General features: G+C 37.1%; 2 protein-coding genes across 2 annotated transcripts in view; one reads left to right on the forward strand and one right to left on the reverse strand.

Moving 5' to 3' along the window:
- Positions 1 to 1,472, reverse strand: part of grk6 (G protein-coupled receptor kinase 6) — a 49,158-nt gene extending 47,686 nt beyond the window's left edge. The window contains exon 1 of the mRNA XM_042498605.2: positions 1,238 to 1,472. Within this exon, the coding sequence (XP_042354539.1) occupies positions 1,238 to 1,289 (52 nt within the window). The 5' untranslated portion in view covers positions 1,290 to 1,472. The remainder of the gene's footprint in view (positions 1 to 1,237) is intronic.
- A 2,507-nt stretch (positions 1,473 to 3,979) lies between these two features.
- On the forward strand, positions 3,980 to 15,300 carry nop16 (NOP16 nucleolar protein homolog (yeast)). The gene is made up of 5 exons (XM_042498561.2): positions 3,980 to 4,190; positions 6,025 to 6,133; positions 8,498 to 8,564; positions 10,773 to 10,879; positions 14,809 to 15,300. Exons 1-5 carry the CDS (start codon positions 4,084 to 4,086, stop codon positions 14,950 to 14,952), a joined length of 534 nt encoding a protein of 177 aa, XP_042354495.1. The 5' UTR covers positions 3,980 to 4,083; the 3' UTR covers positions 14,953 to 15,300.

Consider the following 15,300-nt stretch of genomic DNA (forward strand, 5'->3'; position numbering starts at 1 on the left):
TTGTGAGGAGATATTGCACCTTGCTCATGGGCACTTCTGCTGGGCAGATGGGTGTTCAACTCCTGGTCCTCTACAAGCACAACAGATAAGCTGAACTGAGCAGATAAGCTGGCAGTGAGGGATCATGACACACATCTTCTCATGTCCATCTGCAGATGGCATTAGGATTATGTTGGCAGCCAGTCACCACAACCTTTGTCTTCTGAATGACAATAACAAACGGCTCTGATGATGTTTTCATTGTGCACAATAAAATGTATCTACTGTGGGTGCAAAAGAGTGTTATAATGCAAAATTATTATGTTTTTTTTTCTTCTTCATTTTAGATATTTAGTATCAAAACACGTTTTCCAGAATCCATACTGCAAAGCATATTAAGGCCATTTTAACAGGAGGACGAGAACATTAAAACCATAAATTGCCCTTTTGTGCAAAAAGTACAAACCCACTGTACAGCACAACTGCTTTGCCTCAACATCCTGTTTCGCAAACGATAGGACGATGCTGCAACATCAGCAAGGGAAACCCGATGTGTTGCTGCAGTCAAATTTCACAGTTGCAATCCCTTCCGGACCTCTCGTACTTCGCGTTTTATGCACATAATCAGAGCCTTGCCAAACTCATTTAAAGAATCGAGTAGTTTTACGCGCCCTTCGATCCCAACTGTGCCCGTGCACTGTGCACATCAAAAGGGACAACATTTCATACGTCTCTAACCCAGTCTTTAATTCGGCATACACTAATAAACAGTTCTTCGTTTTAATAAACATTAAACTACATCCGGCTAGCTTGGCACCCTCGTTAAGCAAGCTTGACTGTGTGTGACAACAGTGTTATTGACGGTTTATGGGGCGAACCGTCAACAAGGAAGGCCGACATTTTACTGCAATATAGCCATTTACTGAAACCATTTTTACGCCGTATTGGTCACTGTTTGCCAAGGAGTTAGCCAAAGTCTTTAGATTGGTTAAAGTATGCGTGTAAGGTTACAAATAAGCCAGGAAACTTTAAATTGCTAAAGTTGAACATGGAGTTCGGTGTGTCGTTCCACTCATGAGAACGGCGCCTATTTTAGGTGATACCCTGTACGTGTTGAATCGCATCATAAAAAGATTTGATCACCACATAAGAGGAAGTGCAGAAATAGTTTTTATCACCCATGTCAGGGGCATCCCTCCTGCTGTCTCGGTGAGGTACCGGGAGAGAGGAGCTGTCATACCGCCATCTCCATCCTTACCTTCCCGTGCTTTGAGCAGCACCGTGTTGGCCACGATATTCTCCAGCTCCATGTTGATGCTGTGTGGGGTTACAGCAGCAGCAGCAGCAGCAGCAGACGGAGCTCCTGGTCCCCCACAGCGGCTTCAATCACAGTTTATCCTCTCTAAACACCGTCCACCACCTCCTCCCACCGCCCAGCCAAGGAGGAAAAATTCAACCCTCTGTTTCTGCTTTGACACAGTCCTGTCCGGTAACAGACAGTCCGCACCCCTCCTCTTCTCTCTCTCCTCCTCTTTCTCCTCCTCCTCCCTTCGTCTCTCCGCCCTGAAGCTGCTGTCAGAGACGAGGAGGAAACACAGACTTCTCACTCTGATATAAAATTACAGTTTCATAAAAAGACAGAAAAAGACACAGATGTAACAGACAGACGTCTCACTCTGTTCATACTTTCCACATGTTTTATTTTTATTTTTTTATTTTTTATTTATTTATTTTGTTTATTTAATTATAAAAAGTAAAACACGTTAAATCCGTATCTTAAAGGGCAATACATGCGTCATTTTTTTGCAGTTGTATACTACTACTACATCTACTACTACTATTACTGCTAGTACACTACATCTACTACTACTAAAAATAAAATAATAATGATATAACAATAACAACATTATATTTTTTTAATGATGAATCAGTTAAAAAATATAAAAATGTGCATACAATCATAGCAAGACAAGAATTTAAATTACAGAATTTGTTGCTACAGCCCTGGGATGCTACTATTTCAATCTGTAAGGTATTAATTAGATTTTCAGATTATTTTTTAAAACTTTTTTTAAAATTACCAAAATGTTGTGTATCATGATATCTGTTGCGGATGTACTTATTTTATTTATTTATTTTACATTTTTGTTTGTTAATTGTAATAATGTAAGATTATTTCATGTTTTCTGATATCCATTATTCTAAAGAATCCTCAAGAGGTTCCACAGTTACATTATGAAGTTGGCAGGAGATATAATGCAGGGCTGCATCCATATACTGTGACTTCCATGTCTGAATAAATCTACTACTGCATACCTGATTGATCAAGTGCTAATTATCTAGCCATTACAAATATTCCCAAGCACAGCATTTGTACTTCTCAATGACATATGTAACAATATTTGAATCAGTACATTTGAAATAAAATGTAATTCCTCCAAAAGGGCTCTGGTGCCCCTGGATGTATCAGTCAGAATTGATGCACTGTTACAAATCCAGAAATCAATATATGACATGACTCGAGAACTGCTGGTCTTTGTGGCTCGTCTAACTCTGCAGAGAGTGGATTTCCCTGCACAGATCAATGAAAGCGCCACAGTGCATTAAAGGTGCATTAAGAAAGACTCAGTGTTTTGCTGTGCGGCATCACGACAGCATCTCATATCAGGCAGAGGGTTGATCAAGGTATCAATCAGCATCTGGCTCTCTGTTATTGCCTGTCTTGGATCTGGCTCTCAAAACTCTTGGATCTGGACTCCAAACTTTCACTTGAGTCTTCAACTGCTCATTGACGAGGAGGACAGCATGGCCTGAACACTTCAGAGGCTGAAAGGCCTCTTTACTTAAACCAGGAAAGACAACAAACAAACAAACAAACAAACAAACAAACAAAAGGTAGCTATAATATGAATGAAAAGGAAAGAAAAGAATTGTGATATCCATGCATGAAGTCAGGAAGGTTTATTCCTTTCAGCTGTAAGGCATCCAACAGGGAGTTGGAGGAATTTAGTTTATATTTTTTTATATGTTGAACTGTTTGTTTACAGTTTCTATAAATGTTATTTTCCAATATGAATGTTTAAATGATGTCTGAAAGCCTTCTCTACAGGGCTAGGAATACAATTCTGATGATGAAAACGCATTTGATGAAATTCATATGTTTGTGATCACAAGTAAAAGTGAGGAATTTATAACTTATCTTCTGCACATTAGTCAACCTCTGGCAGTTGAAAAGATGCAGGTGTTCATTTGATCCTGTTTCTGTGTCAGAATGAAATCAAAACAGATATTTGTTTGACCCAGACTGACATCTAGAGGAGGAAAGCAACAGTTGCATGTGTTTCCAACCTCCATCAGATGTCATCTGAATGGAGAGTGACTTAATGATTTGTTGTGCTTTTCAGAATTAGTGTTGGTATTTCTTCAGCTTAAGCATTCTTTAGCATTAACATTTTGCGTCTCACCCAAGGTTTCTAAACAAATTTGTTGCCAGTTACTCAAACATACTTGCTAAGGAGCTTGAACAATGATTATTTTATATTTAAAACCATAGCACTTTTCAATTATTTTGTTACAGTTTCATTTTTTTTTTTTTAATTTTCTGTTAATATTTTGAGTGAATAGTTTATGTTCCATGTGTTTTCTTTCTCTATTTCTATATTGACTTTGTGTATATTTGTATTAATTTGTGTATTGTGTAAGGTATACACAGTGACTGCTTACAAGTTGCCATGAAAGAGAAACCTATAGAAATTAAAGTTAGTAACTAACTAAACATTTTTTGTAAACAATTGTTTTACAATTTAGTGATTTACATTTTTTAAAAATTAATTAGTGAACCGTTTGATGTTTCTTTTCTTTACCCATACTGATTTTGTTTTAATTTGTGTATAAAAGAAAATTACATTATAATTAATAAGAAAAAAACCCAACTCAAAACTGAAAGGCCCATGGATGTATTAGAAAGGTCAAAGGTGAAAACGTTACGTAGTTTTTAGTCACATGACCGGAACAAAACAAACACGTGCTTCCTGTTTCTGCACGTTGCCTTTTTTCCTCCAATAAACCTCCGCTGAGCTGTAAAGACACAGAAAAACAACAAATATGCCGAAAGCCAAGCAGTCAGCGAGGAGAAAGAAGTTTAATTACAACCAGGACCGGAAGAAACTGAAGAAACAGTTCATCAAGAAATACAACCCGAGGATAGAAAAGTAAGTAACGGCACGTTAGCATGTTAGCTAATGTTAGCTTACAGTGGACATGTTGACACCATGTAAGAGGAGTTTAACTGAGTTAAACGGTGTTTGTATGTAGTTTAGCTTTTTATATAGTGGTGTAAAACCTTTACTTAAGTAAAAGTTGAATAAAAAATTTAAAAAATACACTATTACAAGCAAAAGGGCAGAAGTATTGAAGTACTCGTGAAGTATGGTTCTCCTGACAGTGTTGTGTTTTTCATGATTTCATTTTTACAGGGACAGTGTACATTTATTTAACCTTTATTTAAACAGGAAAGGCCTTTGAGAGCAAGCTCTATTTACAAGGACGCCCTGATTATATTACAAATAATATATAAAGGCAAAACATGAGAAGCGTGTCCGATACTATAGTGCACATTATACACATAGCATAGCACAACATTTACCAGTCGAGGAAACACATGCATTTGCTGTACTCTATGTCAGTCAGCAGAGATTTCAATTGATCGGAAGATATATGTGCATCTTATTTTAAGAGCTGCTGAAGGTTGTTCCAGTTTGGGGGGGCTTAATTTATAAAAGCGAATTTCCCGAATCCAGTACTGACATAATGATATCTGAAAACCAAATAGTCTTGAGACCTAGTGCAGTGAGCCATCAGTCTGTACTTAAAAGACTCACAAGATACCCAGGAAGATTACCAAGAAGAGCTTTGTAAATGAATTGAATTCAGTGCTGTTTTCTTCTCAACTTCCCTTACACTATACCATGATGCATCCTGAAGTTATCCCCAGTTATAAATCTAAGGGCAGAGTGATCGACTGCATCAAGTGGCTTGAGAGTAGTGGCAGAAGAGTGTGTATAAATCACATCATAATCCAAAACAGATTAAGTGCTTGAACAATTTGTTTTCTGCAGTTCTGGGTCATACATGCATTGTTTCTGTAAAAACAAAAAAAGAAAAAACAAAGCAAAAACACACTAATTAAGGTGCAACATTGTAATTATATAGTTCTGTTAGTAGATATTTTGTACACTACTGGGTAAACAATGCTGTTGCTGCATCACATCGTAACTATGTGTCAACCAAATGTAGTGCTGTAAAAAGTATATTTTCCCTATGAAATATAATGACGTAGAAGTAAAAAGTAGTAGTATAAATATATGCTTATATGTTGAAAGGTTCAGTTTTGATTGAATATTTGCCAAATGTATTTAAAGAAAGCTTTGCGTTGGAGTTTCTTATATTCCAAATTCTAAATTTTGACAAATGTTTTCATTTTTATTGTAAATGCATATTGGTTCCAATTATCGGTTATCGGTCTCATTAACTACTAATAACTGGCCCTCTGTCGACCCCCATTCTGTATATTTATAACAACAGTCAGAATCCACATAGAGTTATAAAAAAGTGTTTTTTATTGTTTGCAGACAAACAAGGTTTTCACTAGAAAGATCAAAGATGCTTCTTATTGGGTGTTACTTTTTTTACATGCTTGTTATTAGATGAATTACTGAAAAACACTTACTGGTGGATTGAGATATAGATAAAAAACTACAGAATCATGCTTTTTTTGGGTCATGCACATAGGAATCTGCTCCTGCAGAAACACTGTTCTGTGTTACATTTTTTTAAAAATAAAAGGTATTTATGTATAAATATTTTTCATGTTTTAAATATAGTACAAAGCTAGGTAACAAAATAAAGAAGGTCTTGGGTTGAGGTATTATTTAAGGCAAGTTGCCTAATTCAAACCTAAATATCCAACATGATCATACATGCACTAATTATGAGTAATCTAGTTGCGTTGCATTACGTTGATGTCCAACTTGTCCTCTTGCTCAGTTCACAGATTCGAAATGCATGGGACGACAAGAAGTCCATGGCCAGGAACCTGCAGGAGATGGGTCTGACTTTTGATCCAAACCGCACGCTGCCAATAAAGAAGAAGGGCGTAAGTAACTGCTGTGGCTCTGTCGTGGTTTTATTTATCCGAAAGGGACTTCCTCAGAAAACTCACGCTTCCTCTAAACAGCACTACACGGTCAGCCCACTTTTCAATGATTTCTAAATCATTATTCATTGTCACATTTACCTCATTGCCTCAGTCAGATTCTCCGTCCTCACAGTGAACCACTGGGTAATTCTTTGTACTGAACAGTTTAAAAGAGACTCAGACTATAACTTAGAGTAAATGAACAGATTTACTACCTTATAAAACTTTGATATTTGTTTGCGAAAACAGGAAACTCAAAGGTCTTTTACTTTTTTTGACTACGAAGAGTCCGTTTTGAACAACAGTAACAATGCTTCTGGTAGTTCATTCCGATTTTCTTGGTGTTTTAGGGTCTGTGTTGACAATATTTTACAATTCCACTTACATTATTTTAACGAATGCTGTGTCTGAAACAACCTGCTTCAGCCTGCAGACTGCAGCTGGTAAACAGAAGCTTCCTTCTGTTATGGAATTTTCTGCCATTTAACCCTTTGAAACCCGGATTAACTTCAGTTCTCATGTGTTGCGTTAAGACATCTTTCACAAGCATTTAAACCTTGGTTTGCTTTATTTTGAAAACATGGGAGGAAAGGTAATTAGCAACTTGGCTAGGAATGTCCCAACTGAGATTACTGAAGTGATAAGAGAAATTACCTGGAAAAAAGAGAGAGAAAATCATTAGAAAACTAACTCAAAACTCGGAAAAAGTTATAGAAAACCATATTTATATATATTATAATTATGTATCTAAAATAATGTTTAAAAATATATTTTTTTGTGCTTATTGTCAGGTCATTTCCTTCTCTTCTTTTGGGAAAAAAAATCCAGTTCCAACAGTTTCTTGTCAACATTTTGGGTAATTTCTGGTAAAATTACTAATTTCCTTCTTTTTATGTTGAATGAAATCAGGGCAATTTGCTTAGGCTTCAAAGGGTTAAGTATCCACATTTAGTTTTGTTTTGCTCTGTATAATGCTTACTAAAGCCAAAGTGTGATCGCACAACAGACATGGCACCTTCTTCTTTCCCTGTTTTTCTCATCTACATAGCATACACCCCTTAAAAATGCTACGTGGAATAATGCAGACTCCACTTAACTCCACACTTACTGAGGGTGTAGGCGGCGACCTCTAGAAAGGATCAAAGCATATCAGTACGAATGAAATTAGGCCATGAGAGAGTTGTTATGGCAGATCTAATTTTAACTGAGTGCAGTTTGTGTGCAGTTGGGCCTTTTTGTTTTTGAAATGTCTCCATGTTCATTTTTCCTTTGAAATCTGACACTGGAGTCACTGACATTGATTTCAACAGCAACTCTGAAATGGTAAATTCATGTAGAGTCGTCTAACAAGAATTACCGTAGAGAATTTAACTCATGAATGCAGCAGAGGAACTGTCAATCACTTCAACGTGCATTTCTGCATCTTCAGCAGCTCAAAAGATTTTAATCATGTTCAGATGCCAGATGAATTCTTTATGTGAGAAACATTACTTGTCAGTTTGGGTCATCCAACATATAATTTTGTGCCAAATGTGCCCTTAATCAAGGCCAGTCTTCCTCCGTAGCCCACTGATCAGTTCAGTAAATCAGTAGCTGAATGACTGTGTTGCTCAAAGGTCCCTCGGCAGCTCCTGCATTTAGGTTTGGTCGAGTTGATAAAACAACATTCTTATTATTTAATAGAAATAAATAAATGTATCCAACAGGTCAGGGTTTTAAAACACTTGTGCTCGTGTAGTTTTCATTTGTGCCAGAAGGGAGCAGCAGAGTGTTGTTATAATGATTGAATATATCTTAAACCAGAAGAAATCCTCAAAACACACACACACACATTTCAGTTAAACTCATTAAATGTATTATTTGAAACACACATGGATAAAACTTGTTTGTGAGTCTATGAAATTTTGGATGCTGTCCTTTTTTTTTGTGCTTTGTAAATTAAGTTTCATTGTTCTCGCTGCCGCTCTCTGCTGCTGTGACAGTTTCACCCTGCGGGTAATTAAAGTTAATCTTGTCCTCTAGGCTGCAGCGTGTTTTCCACCAGCCTCAGACAGAGTTTCATTTAGTTAACTTATGACAGTGAGCGACCTGTAAATGATTAATTTTTTGCCCCCCTGGGCTCCGGAGCAAGAACAGTAACGCTATTGTTTCTTGAAATGACATCACTGATGAAAAATGTCATACCTGTCATGCAGCATTACAGAAGAAGATGGATGATCTGTTGAAAAGAAACATGTTTATCATCTTCGGTTAACCCAGAATTCAAACTGGCTGATGACTTCCATTGTTTCCTTCATATTGTGTTATTGTTCACACGTGTAGCTCCTCCGTGAAGAGAGAGAGACTAAAGCTCCCGGCGGCATTGTGACCAAGCCCTACGTTCTCAACCGTAAGTCATTTGTTGTGAAGACCTCAGCATGTAAAGTATTGTGCATATTGTGTTTATTTGAGATTTATCTTGTTATTCAGTATTTCTGCACCAACAGCTCCATGCTGATTTGTTACGTAGAACAGTTTGTAATCCAGCACACTAAAGTTTAAAAACTTAGATACTACTTTGATAGCATCTTCCACTTAAAGAGTAACTTTGATATTATCAAACCTGGTACCTATTTTCCCATGTTTTCTTGTCATAATGACAAATGGAGACAACAGTTTTTGAAATTGGTCCACTATTGAGCACGAGCACTGCACATGACAGCTGTGAAAAAAGCTGCAATGTAACCATGGAGGGGATTTGTGCACTATCAATTTATGTCCCTTAAAAGTGCTTATTTTTGCCACTGACGGGTTCAGATTGTCATTTTAAGTGCCAACATCATGGAAAGGACCCTACTGAAAACCCTTTTTTTAAGGAGTAAGATCCTTTTGTTTGACCAGAAACGACCCCAAAATTGCTAAACCTACCAAACTCGATATAAATAAACAGTAATTTTATCGCCGTGAAACACACTTCAATCAAAGTCAACAGCATCAAAATAAAACTCACAATAACCATCTTTGTTCGTCTTCCTGCTGTTCCACCAATCACCAACTCTGGTTTGCTTAAAATAAACCCTTAATTAATCCAGTTAGATGTAATAATATGCTGGCTCCATGGACTCTAAAATTGCTGTTTATTTAAACAGACTCTGGTAGGTTTGGCAATAAAATAACAGTCTTTTGTTGATCCACACACCAGGGAAATTCACTTGTTACAGCAGCTCAGTGCACATTAAAAATAGAATAAAAAACATAAAAAAGGAGAATATAAAGTACAAAAATATAGAAAATGAGAATTTAGATATAAAAATAGAATAAAAATATAAAAAATGAGAATATAAATTACAAAAATATAGAAAAGGAGAATAAAGATATAAAAACTAGATTTAACAGCTATCAGCAGACTATACACTATAGACTATATACATTATTGTGCAATCTTTAAACAGTATTGCAAGTTATTGCAGAAACTATGTACAATATTGAACAATATACAGTATTGCACTGATTTGCATCCTGAAATAGATTTAAAATAGAGAGTGCAGATGATTAATGGCTGAGGATTTCGAATGACAGACCAAAAGCAAGCAGTGCTGCATAATTGTGAATAATGTCAAATAGCAGACAGCAATGGCTATTGTGGGGCTGTTTCTGGTTAAGCAAACACAATCTTAAAATTTGCACGAAAGTCTACCTCTGTAGGGATCTTTTCCTTGGTGTTATCAGAATAATAATTGAGTTTGTAAATGGCAAAAACAAGCACTTTCAGTGGATATACATTGGAGATGCACAAGTGCTCCAAGTGGTTACATTGCAGCCTCTTTTAATGCTGCAGCACTCTCACTTAATACTGGACCAAAATCAAAAATGGTTGTAGCCATTACACGCTTAGACATAAAAATATGAGACAATAGGACCCAGGTTCAAAAACACAGAAGTTACCATTTAAACACAATTTTGCATCTCAAAGGTCGTCAGAGTTAGTGTGTGTGTGTGAGAGAGAACTTGAACCTGAGTGAATTCCCTGAAAGCAGTTTTTCTGTTGAAATGTATTGCTTTCATTGAGAACGCTCACTGCAGTTCCGCAATGTCATTTTTCCTTCACTTCATGTCACCACTATTGATAGTTGCCTTTTCACATGAAGGCTGTTTCACGCCCCCTCCAAGGATCTTTTCTTTTCATTCAGCTGGACACTCGATGTGATTTCAGCCCAATTAGACCAATTTGACTGAAAGCAGAGCTTCACTCTTCCAATATGCTTTTGTTATTATGCTCAGTTGCACAGAAACTCAGAGGAGTCGGCCTTCAGCAGCAGCTGCTCTGGATTTCAGCGCTGAATGACTTTTATTCCTCCAGTAACACCGGCGGTGCTTTAAACGCTGTGTTGAATATTTCATTTTAGAGAGACTATGAAATGGTTTGCATATTTTGTTTCAGTTTTATCATTCATGTTCATGCCCTTGTCTTCTCACAAAAATAAAACAGCTAAAATAGGAAAGAAAAAAACAATGAAACATTGAAAGCTAAGAAGATGGAAATATGTGATGAATCTTCAGGCCTCTTAGATTTGTTTTATGTCCTGATTTGTCTTCGTGTTTTTGTGGGTTTGAGCAGAGCTGGAGGAGGAAGCAAGTCGTCCAGAGAAAGACACCAAGACATTATCATCTGACCTGATTGAGTACGCTCAGTACATGATCCGAGAACACGGCGACAACTTTAAGGTAAGAGCAGGAACTGAAAACCTGAAATTGCCTTAGACCATGTTGCCACAGTAACAATGCTGTGAGATTTAGTCCAGTGTTTATATTGAGTACAGTTAACTGTCTACAGTTTTTTTCAAAGCTTACTTTTCAGATTGATTCGTTACCTTTTACGCATCCATTGGTTTCCTCTGATTTCTGTGCGAACAATCTGTCTGCGGAGACTTGAAACCTGTTGGATATAAATTATTCACAGCACCCCAGTGAATTAATGACTAACACATCAGATGAGATTATTACACTTTTATGGGGAAAAAAACCCTCAGAGAAAGACTGTCATCCAGCAAAGGCCGCATATGTAATAGAGGCCGCCAGAAGTATTTGAAAGTTGAAGGCAATTTCTAGCTTTTATTAACATTTACTCAGAACAAAAATCTTTCATAAGGATTCAGCAAATACGATTTTAAAGAGTAACTGAACCCCAGAGTTTTGGCTGACGTGCCTCTACCCTGAAAATGAAGAGTATCAACATGCATGCCGGCATGCTGTGTGAAGGAGTGGAGGGAGGAGAAAGGGGTTTGATGGGGACGAAGCGTAGAGAGAGAGCGCAAAGTGTCATACCATGGAAGCCACACCCACCGTGGCGGGGGCTGGCTGTAGGTGCCACTCCATACAAACAAGGGCTGAAACGCTAACAAAATGCCTTTAGCTGGCTAAAAACACTAGACACCAGCAAGTCAGATGTATGTTGGAGCACCTTCTGCGATTCCCAACCGCTGTTCTTTACTTCTTTCCCTATCTGACTGTCGCACGTCATCGGGATCACATGACTGAAAACAAGCTATATAGACAGTAAAAACAAACCTCCTCCACAGAGGGCATGAATCTGAATCTGAATGTTTCTGGAGCGCTAGTTTACCCTTAAACAGAGTCAGGCTTATTGTTATTCCACAGACATAAGGATGATAAAGATTTTCTCATCTAAAGCCATGTTGCTTTTTCCCACAATGCTACTGCCCTACGACCTCAACGCATAACATCACATTTCCCACAAAGCCCTCAACTATACTGGTTACACTCTACGCTAGGTAAAGTGTCTCTGAGAAACATTTTTATCAAACTTCTAACAGTTTTTTAACACCTTATTTAGTACCTTTTAAATCACTTTTTAATGACATTATGAACTTATATGGTTATGAATTTAGAACTGAAACATATATAATAAACTCATTTGTGAAAGTGTCTCTTGAGACATGAACAGCGGATTTCCCTTAATGTTAAATTATTCTTCAGAACTAAGCGTAGTGGATGGCTGAGTGATCAATTGGTACAAAGAAAAAAAACGCACCACACACAACTTAACCTCATTACCAGGATGAGGTTAATTTGAGGCTTACTTTGACCTGCTGGAAGTTTTATATGAGGCATCAAGGTTCAGTACTCACCGGCTGGACTTGGTTTGCATGTCTGGGAAATATTTGAGAAAACAGTTTCCGTGATGGTGCATTCAAGGACACCGTGGCGTCTGAGATATGAGGGCTGGCTGCCAAGGTCTAAAAAGCTTTCTTTGTACTGTCCTGGACGCGCTCAGTGGCTGTGGAGAAAACTTAATTTGTCAGTTGAATATTCTGCTTTTGATGATAACAGTGTTTGCTTTACTCGAAAAGTTTTTAGACAAAGCTGCACATCTGAAGGACAAGTACAGTTTCAGCCGCATGATCTACTTTCCTAACAGCTGACTTTTTTTTTTCTTTTCATAACTTGAGATTGAAGGGACACACTGGTGCACGTTACGGAGAGCTTAGTGTGTTTTTAGTTTTTTATTGCTCAGAGCAGCGAGTGACAGAAGTCTAAATTACTTGAGCGTTTATCAGTAAAGTGCCTCATTCAAATGGATTTTCAACAGTTGCTTTAAATGGGACTGAGTCATCACTGGGAGCACTGCCAAGTCACAGTCTGTCAATAACAGAGGATATTGTGTGTGTGTGTGTGTGTGTGTGTGTGTGTGTGTGTGTGTGTGTGTGTGTGTGTGTGTGTGCGCGTGCACAGTTTTTGGGCATTAAAATATCCTACAATAGAAAATATTGCTATATTCCTGCGGTCTTTTATAACTTTTATCTTACTAAGTAAAACATAAAATAATGAATACATTGACATGCCAACACTAAGCATGCTGACAAACAAAAACAATGAGAGGAAATTCACACAAGGATTGATTGCAGCTTTTGCGGCCACTAAACCTGCATAAATACAACAAAAGAAACTATGTAATTCTTGAAGCATCCACAAAGGGTGTAATGCACCTTTAACTGCACTGCCTAGCAAATTGCATCTTGGTGTTCCCATGCTGTTTGCACATATTTAAATTAGGTAAATGGTATTTGCCCCTGAATGTTATATGCTAAATGTCAACATGCTAGGTAATGTTAGTGTACATGTCAATGTTTTAGGTGCAAGCATGTTAACATGCAAATTGTACTTTCTGAGCAAGTAAGTTGTGTGTGTTGTCACTCATTTGACTCATGTTTTAGTCAATTACAGCAGAACTTCAGACAAAAAAGCAAAGAGTTTGTGACATTGCGTTCTACTTGTAACCCAGAATTTACAAAACCGTAATGAGTGGGGATCCAGAGACTGAGTGCGTGACCTTTATGCTGCAAGTTTACACAGATATATTGATTAACAGTCGAGTGTTAGAATTTGAATACATTTGTATTTTGAGGATGTGTAGAGGGGGTGTTTGAGACTGAACATGGTGCTCAATCACTCTTAAAGAGTAGGATTAAAAATTTTAAGAAATTAAGCCAAATCTAGCAAGTCAATGTAGAGCTGAGCTTGACCAACCCAATTTGAGATGCCACCACGCAGACAGTAAGCCCTTTGGATTTATGTAACAACATGACATTTCATCTGGAACCACCCTCAGGACAAACATTACACATTTTGCCCCACTTGTGATAAAACAAATTATTGTACTTTTTCAAGGAAACTTGTTACAACAGTCTGTAAGGAGTCTTACATAAATACACAAGTATACAAAGACATTATACACCAAGCCAGAGCTATATGTAAGACATCAGATACAGTGGTGGATGGAGTGTTGTTAGCCTTTATCAGTAACTGTCATGGAGATGTATCTAAGTATCATAGTATTGAAAGTATATGGTGATATTTGAGACATATACAGTCAGATAAAAATCTTAAAATATTCACAATGTGTCAATATTTTAATTCAAACATTATTTCTGTTTTCTGGTAGTTTTTACAGATTTTAGTTCTTGTCACAATTTGTGGTTCATAACACCAGCAACAGTTAAATTTACAACAAGGAAGTAACTTTTAAGAAACTGTTGTTTCTCAGTTTCCACACTGTCTGACAAGTTAATCTTACTTAATCTTGTAAACAGATTGCCTTGAAAAAGAAAAGAAAATATGACAATTAATCTTGATTTATGTTTACTTTATATCTTATTGTTAAGTTTACTTGAAATTGAACTGTATTTACTTTGGTGAAGTTGTTGCAACTTAAAAATGACAATTTAAATTACCTCGTTTTTGTTAGCATCTTCCATAAACCAAGTTCATCTGACTTAACTTGATCTTGACAAAGAGGATTTTGCCAACGATTAGTTTGGGAGATATGGAAGTTCTGTTTGGTTGCTAAAAGTTGTAAAGATTGATTTAATTAAACTTGTCATACTTAAGTTGCAACAACTTCACAAAATTCAGTAAATAGTTCTAAATCTTAAGAAAACTTAATTATATATAAGGTAAACATAAAATAACACTAATAGTTACATATACTTAGATTTTTCCAAGCAATCAGTTTCCTAGATTTAAGAAGTAAAATCAACTTGTCAGATTTTACAGTGCAGTAGCTGTCCAAAAATACAGGACTATTTTTCTTGTTTTAACCAAACTGACCATCCTGTTCTTTCCTCTCCCTGCAGGCGATGGCCAGGGACGAGAAGAACTATTATCAGGACACACCTAAGCAGATCAAGAGGAAAATAAACGAGTATAAGCGCTGCCACCCAGAGCACTATGACGCCTTCATCAGCTCACTAAGTGCTCCACAGCCGATGGTCCAGTAAGGGGATTGTCGAAGGTGATCTGAACTTAATATCATTCTTTGTATCAGGATTTTATTCTGGAGAGACTGTCTGCAGTGCCAACAGGATGGAAGACCAGTGTAAGGACTGTAGATGCACCATCCACAATCAGAATATCCTACAGTGACAGGAAGTGGAGATGTCCTGGAGGAGTGAAGGTTGAGCTCTGCTTCTGTGACTTGTTAAGGACCATTCAGGAGCTTTCTGTAACTGTCAAGATTTCCTCCTTTAATTTTTCTCCTTTTTGTTTATGTTGATCTTAGCTTATGAATATCAAACGCAGTTGACTGAGATGTATTTTTAATGTATCATTTAAATACCTTGAAGCTC

Source organism: Plectropomus leopardus, chromosome 15 (genome assembly GCF_026936395.1).
Source record: "Plectropomus leopardus strain MGB_pleo_1.0 chromosome 15, ASM2693639v1, whole genome shotgun sequence".
NCBI lineage: Eukaryota > Metazoa > Chordata > Actinopteri > Perciformes > Serranidae > Plectropomus > Plectropomus leopardus.

Excerpts from the sequence above, each read along its gene's own strand:
- nop16 (XM_042498561.2), top strand. The coding sequence starts at position 4,084 with ATGCCGAAAGCCAAGCAGTCAGCGAGGAGAAAGAAGTTTAATTACAAC. Across the intron at positions 4,191-6,024 it reads TACAACCCGAGGATAGAAAA|TTCACAGATTCGAAATGCAT; the intron begins GTAAGTAACGGC and ends CCTCTTGCTCAG. Across the intron at positions 8,565-10,772 it reads CAAGCCCTACGTTCTCAACC|AGCTGGAGGAGGAAGCAAGT; the intron begins GTAAGTCATTTG and ends GGGTTTGAGCAG.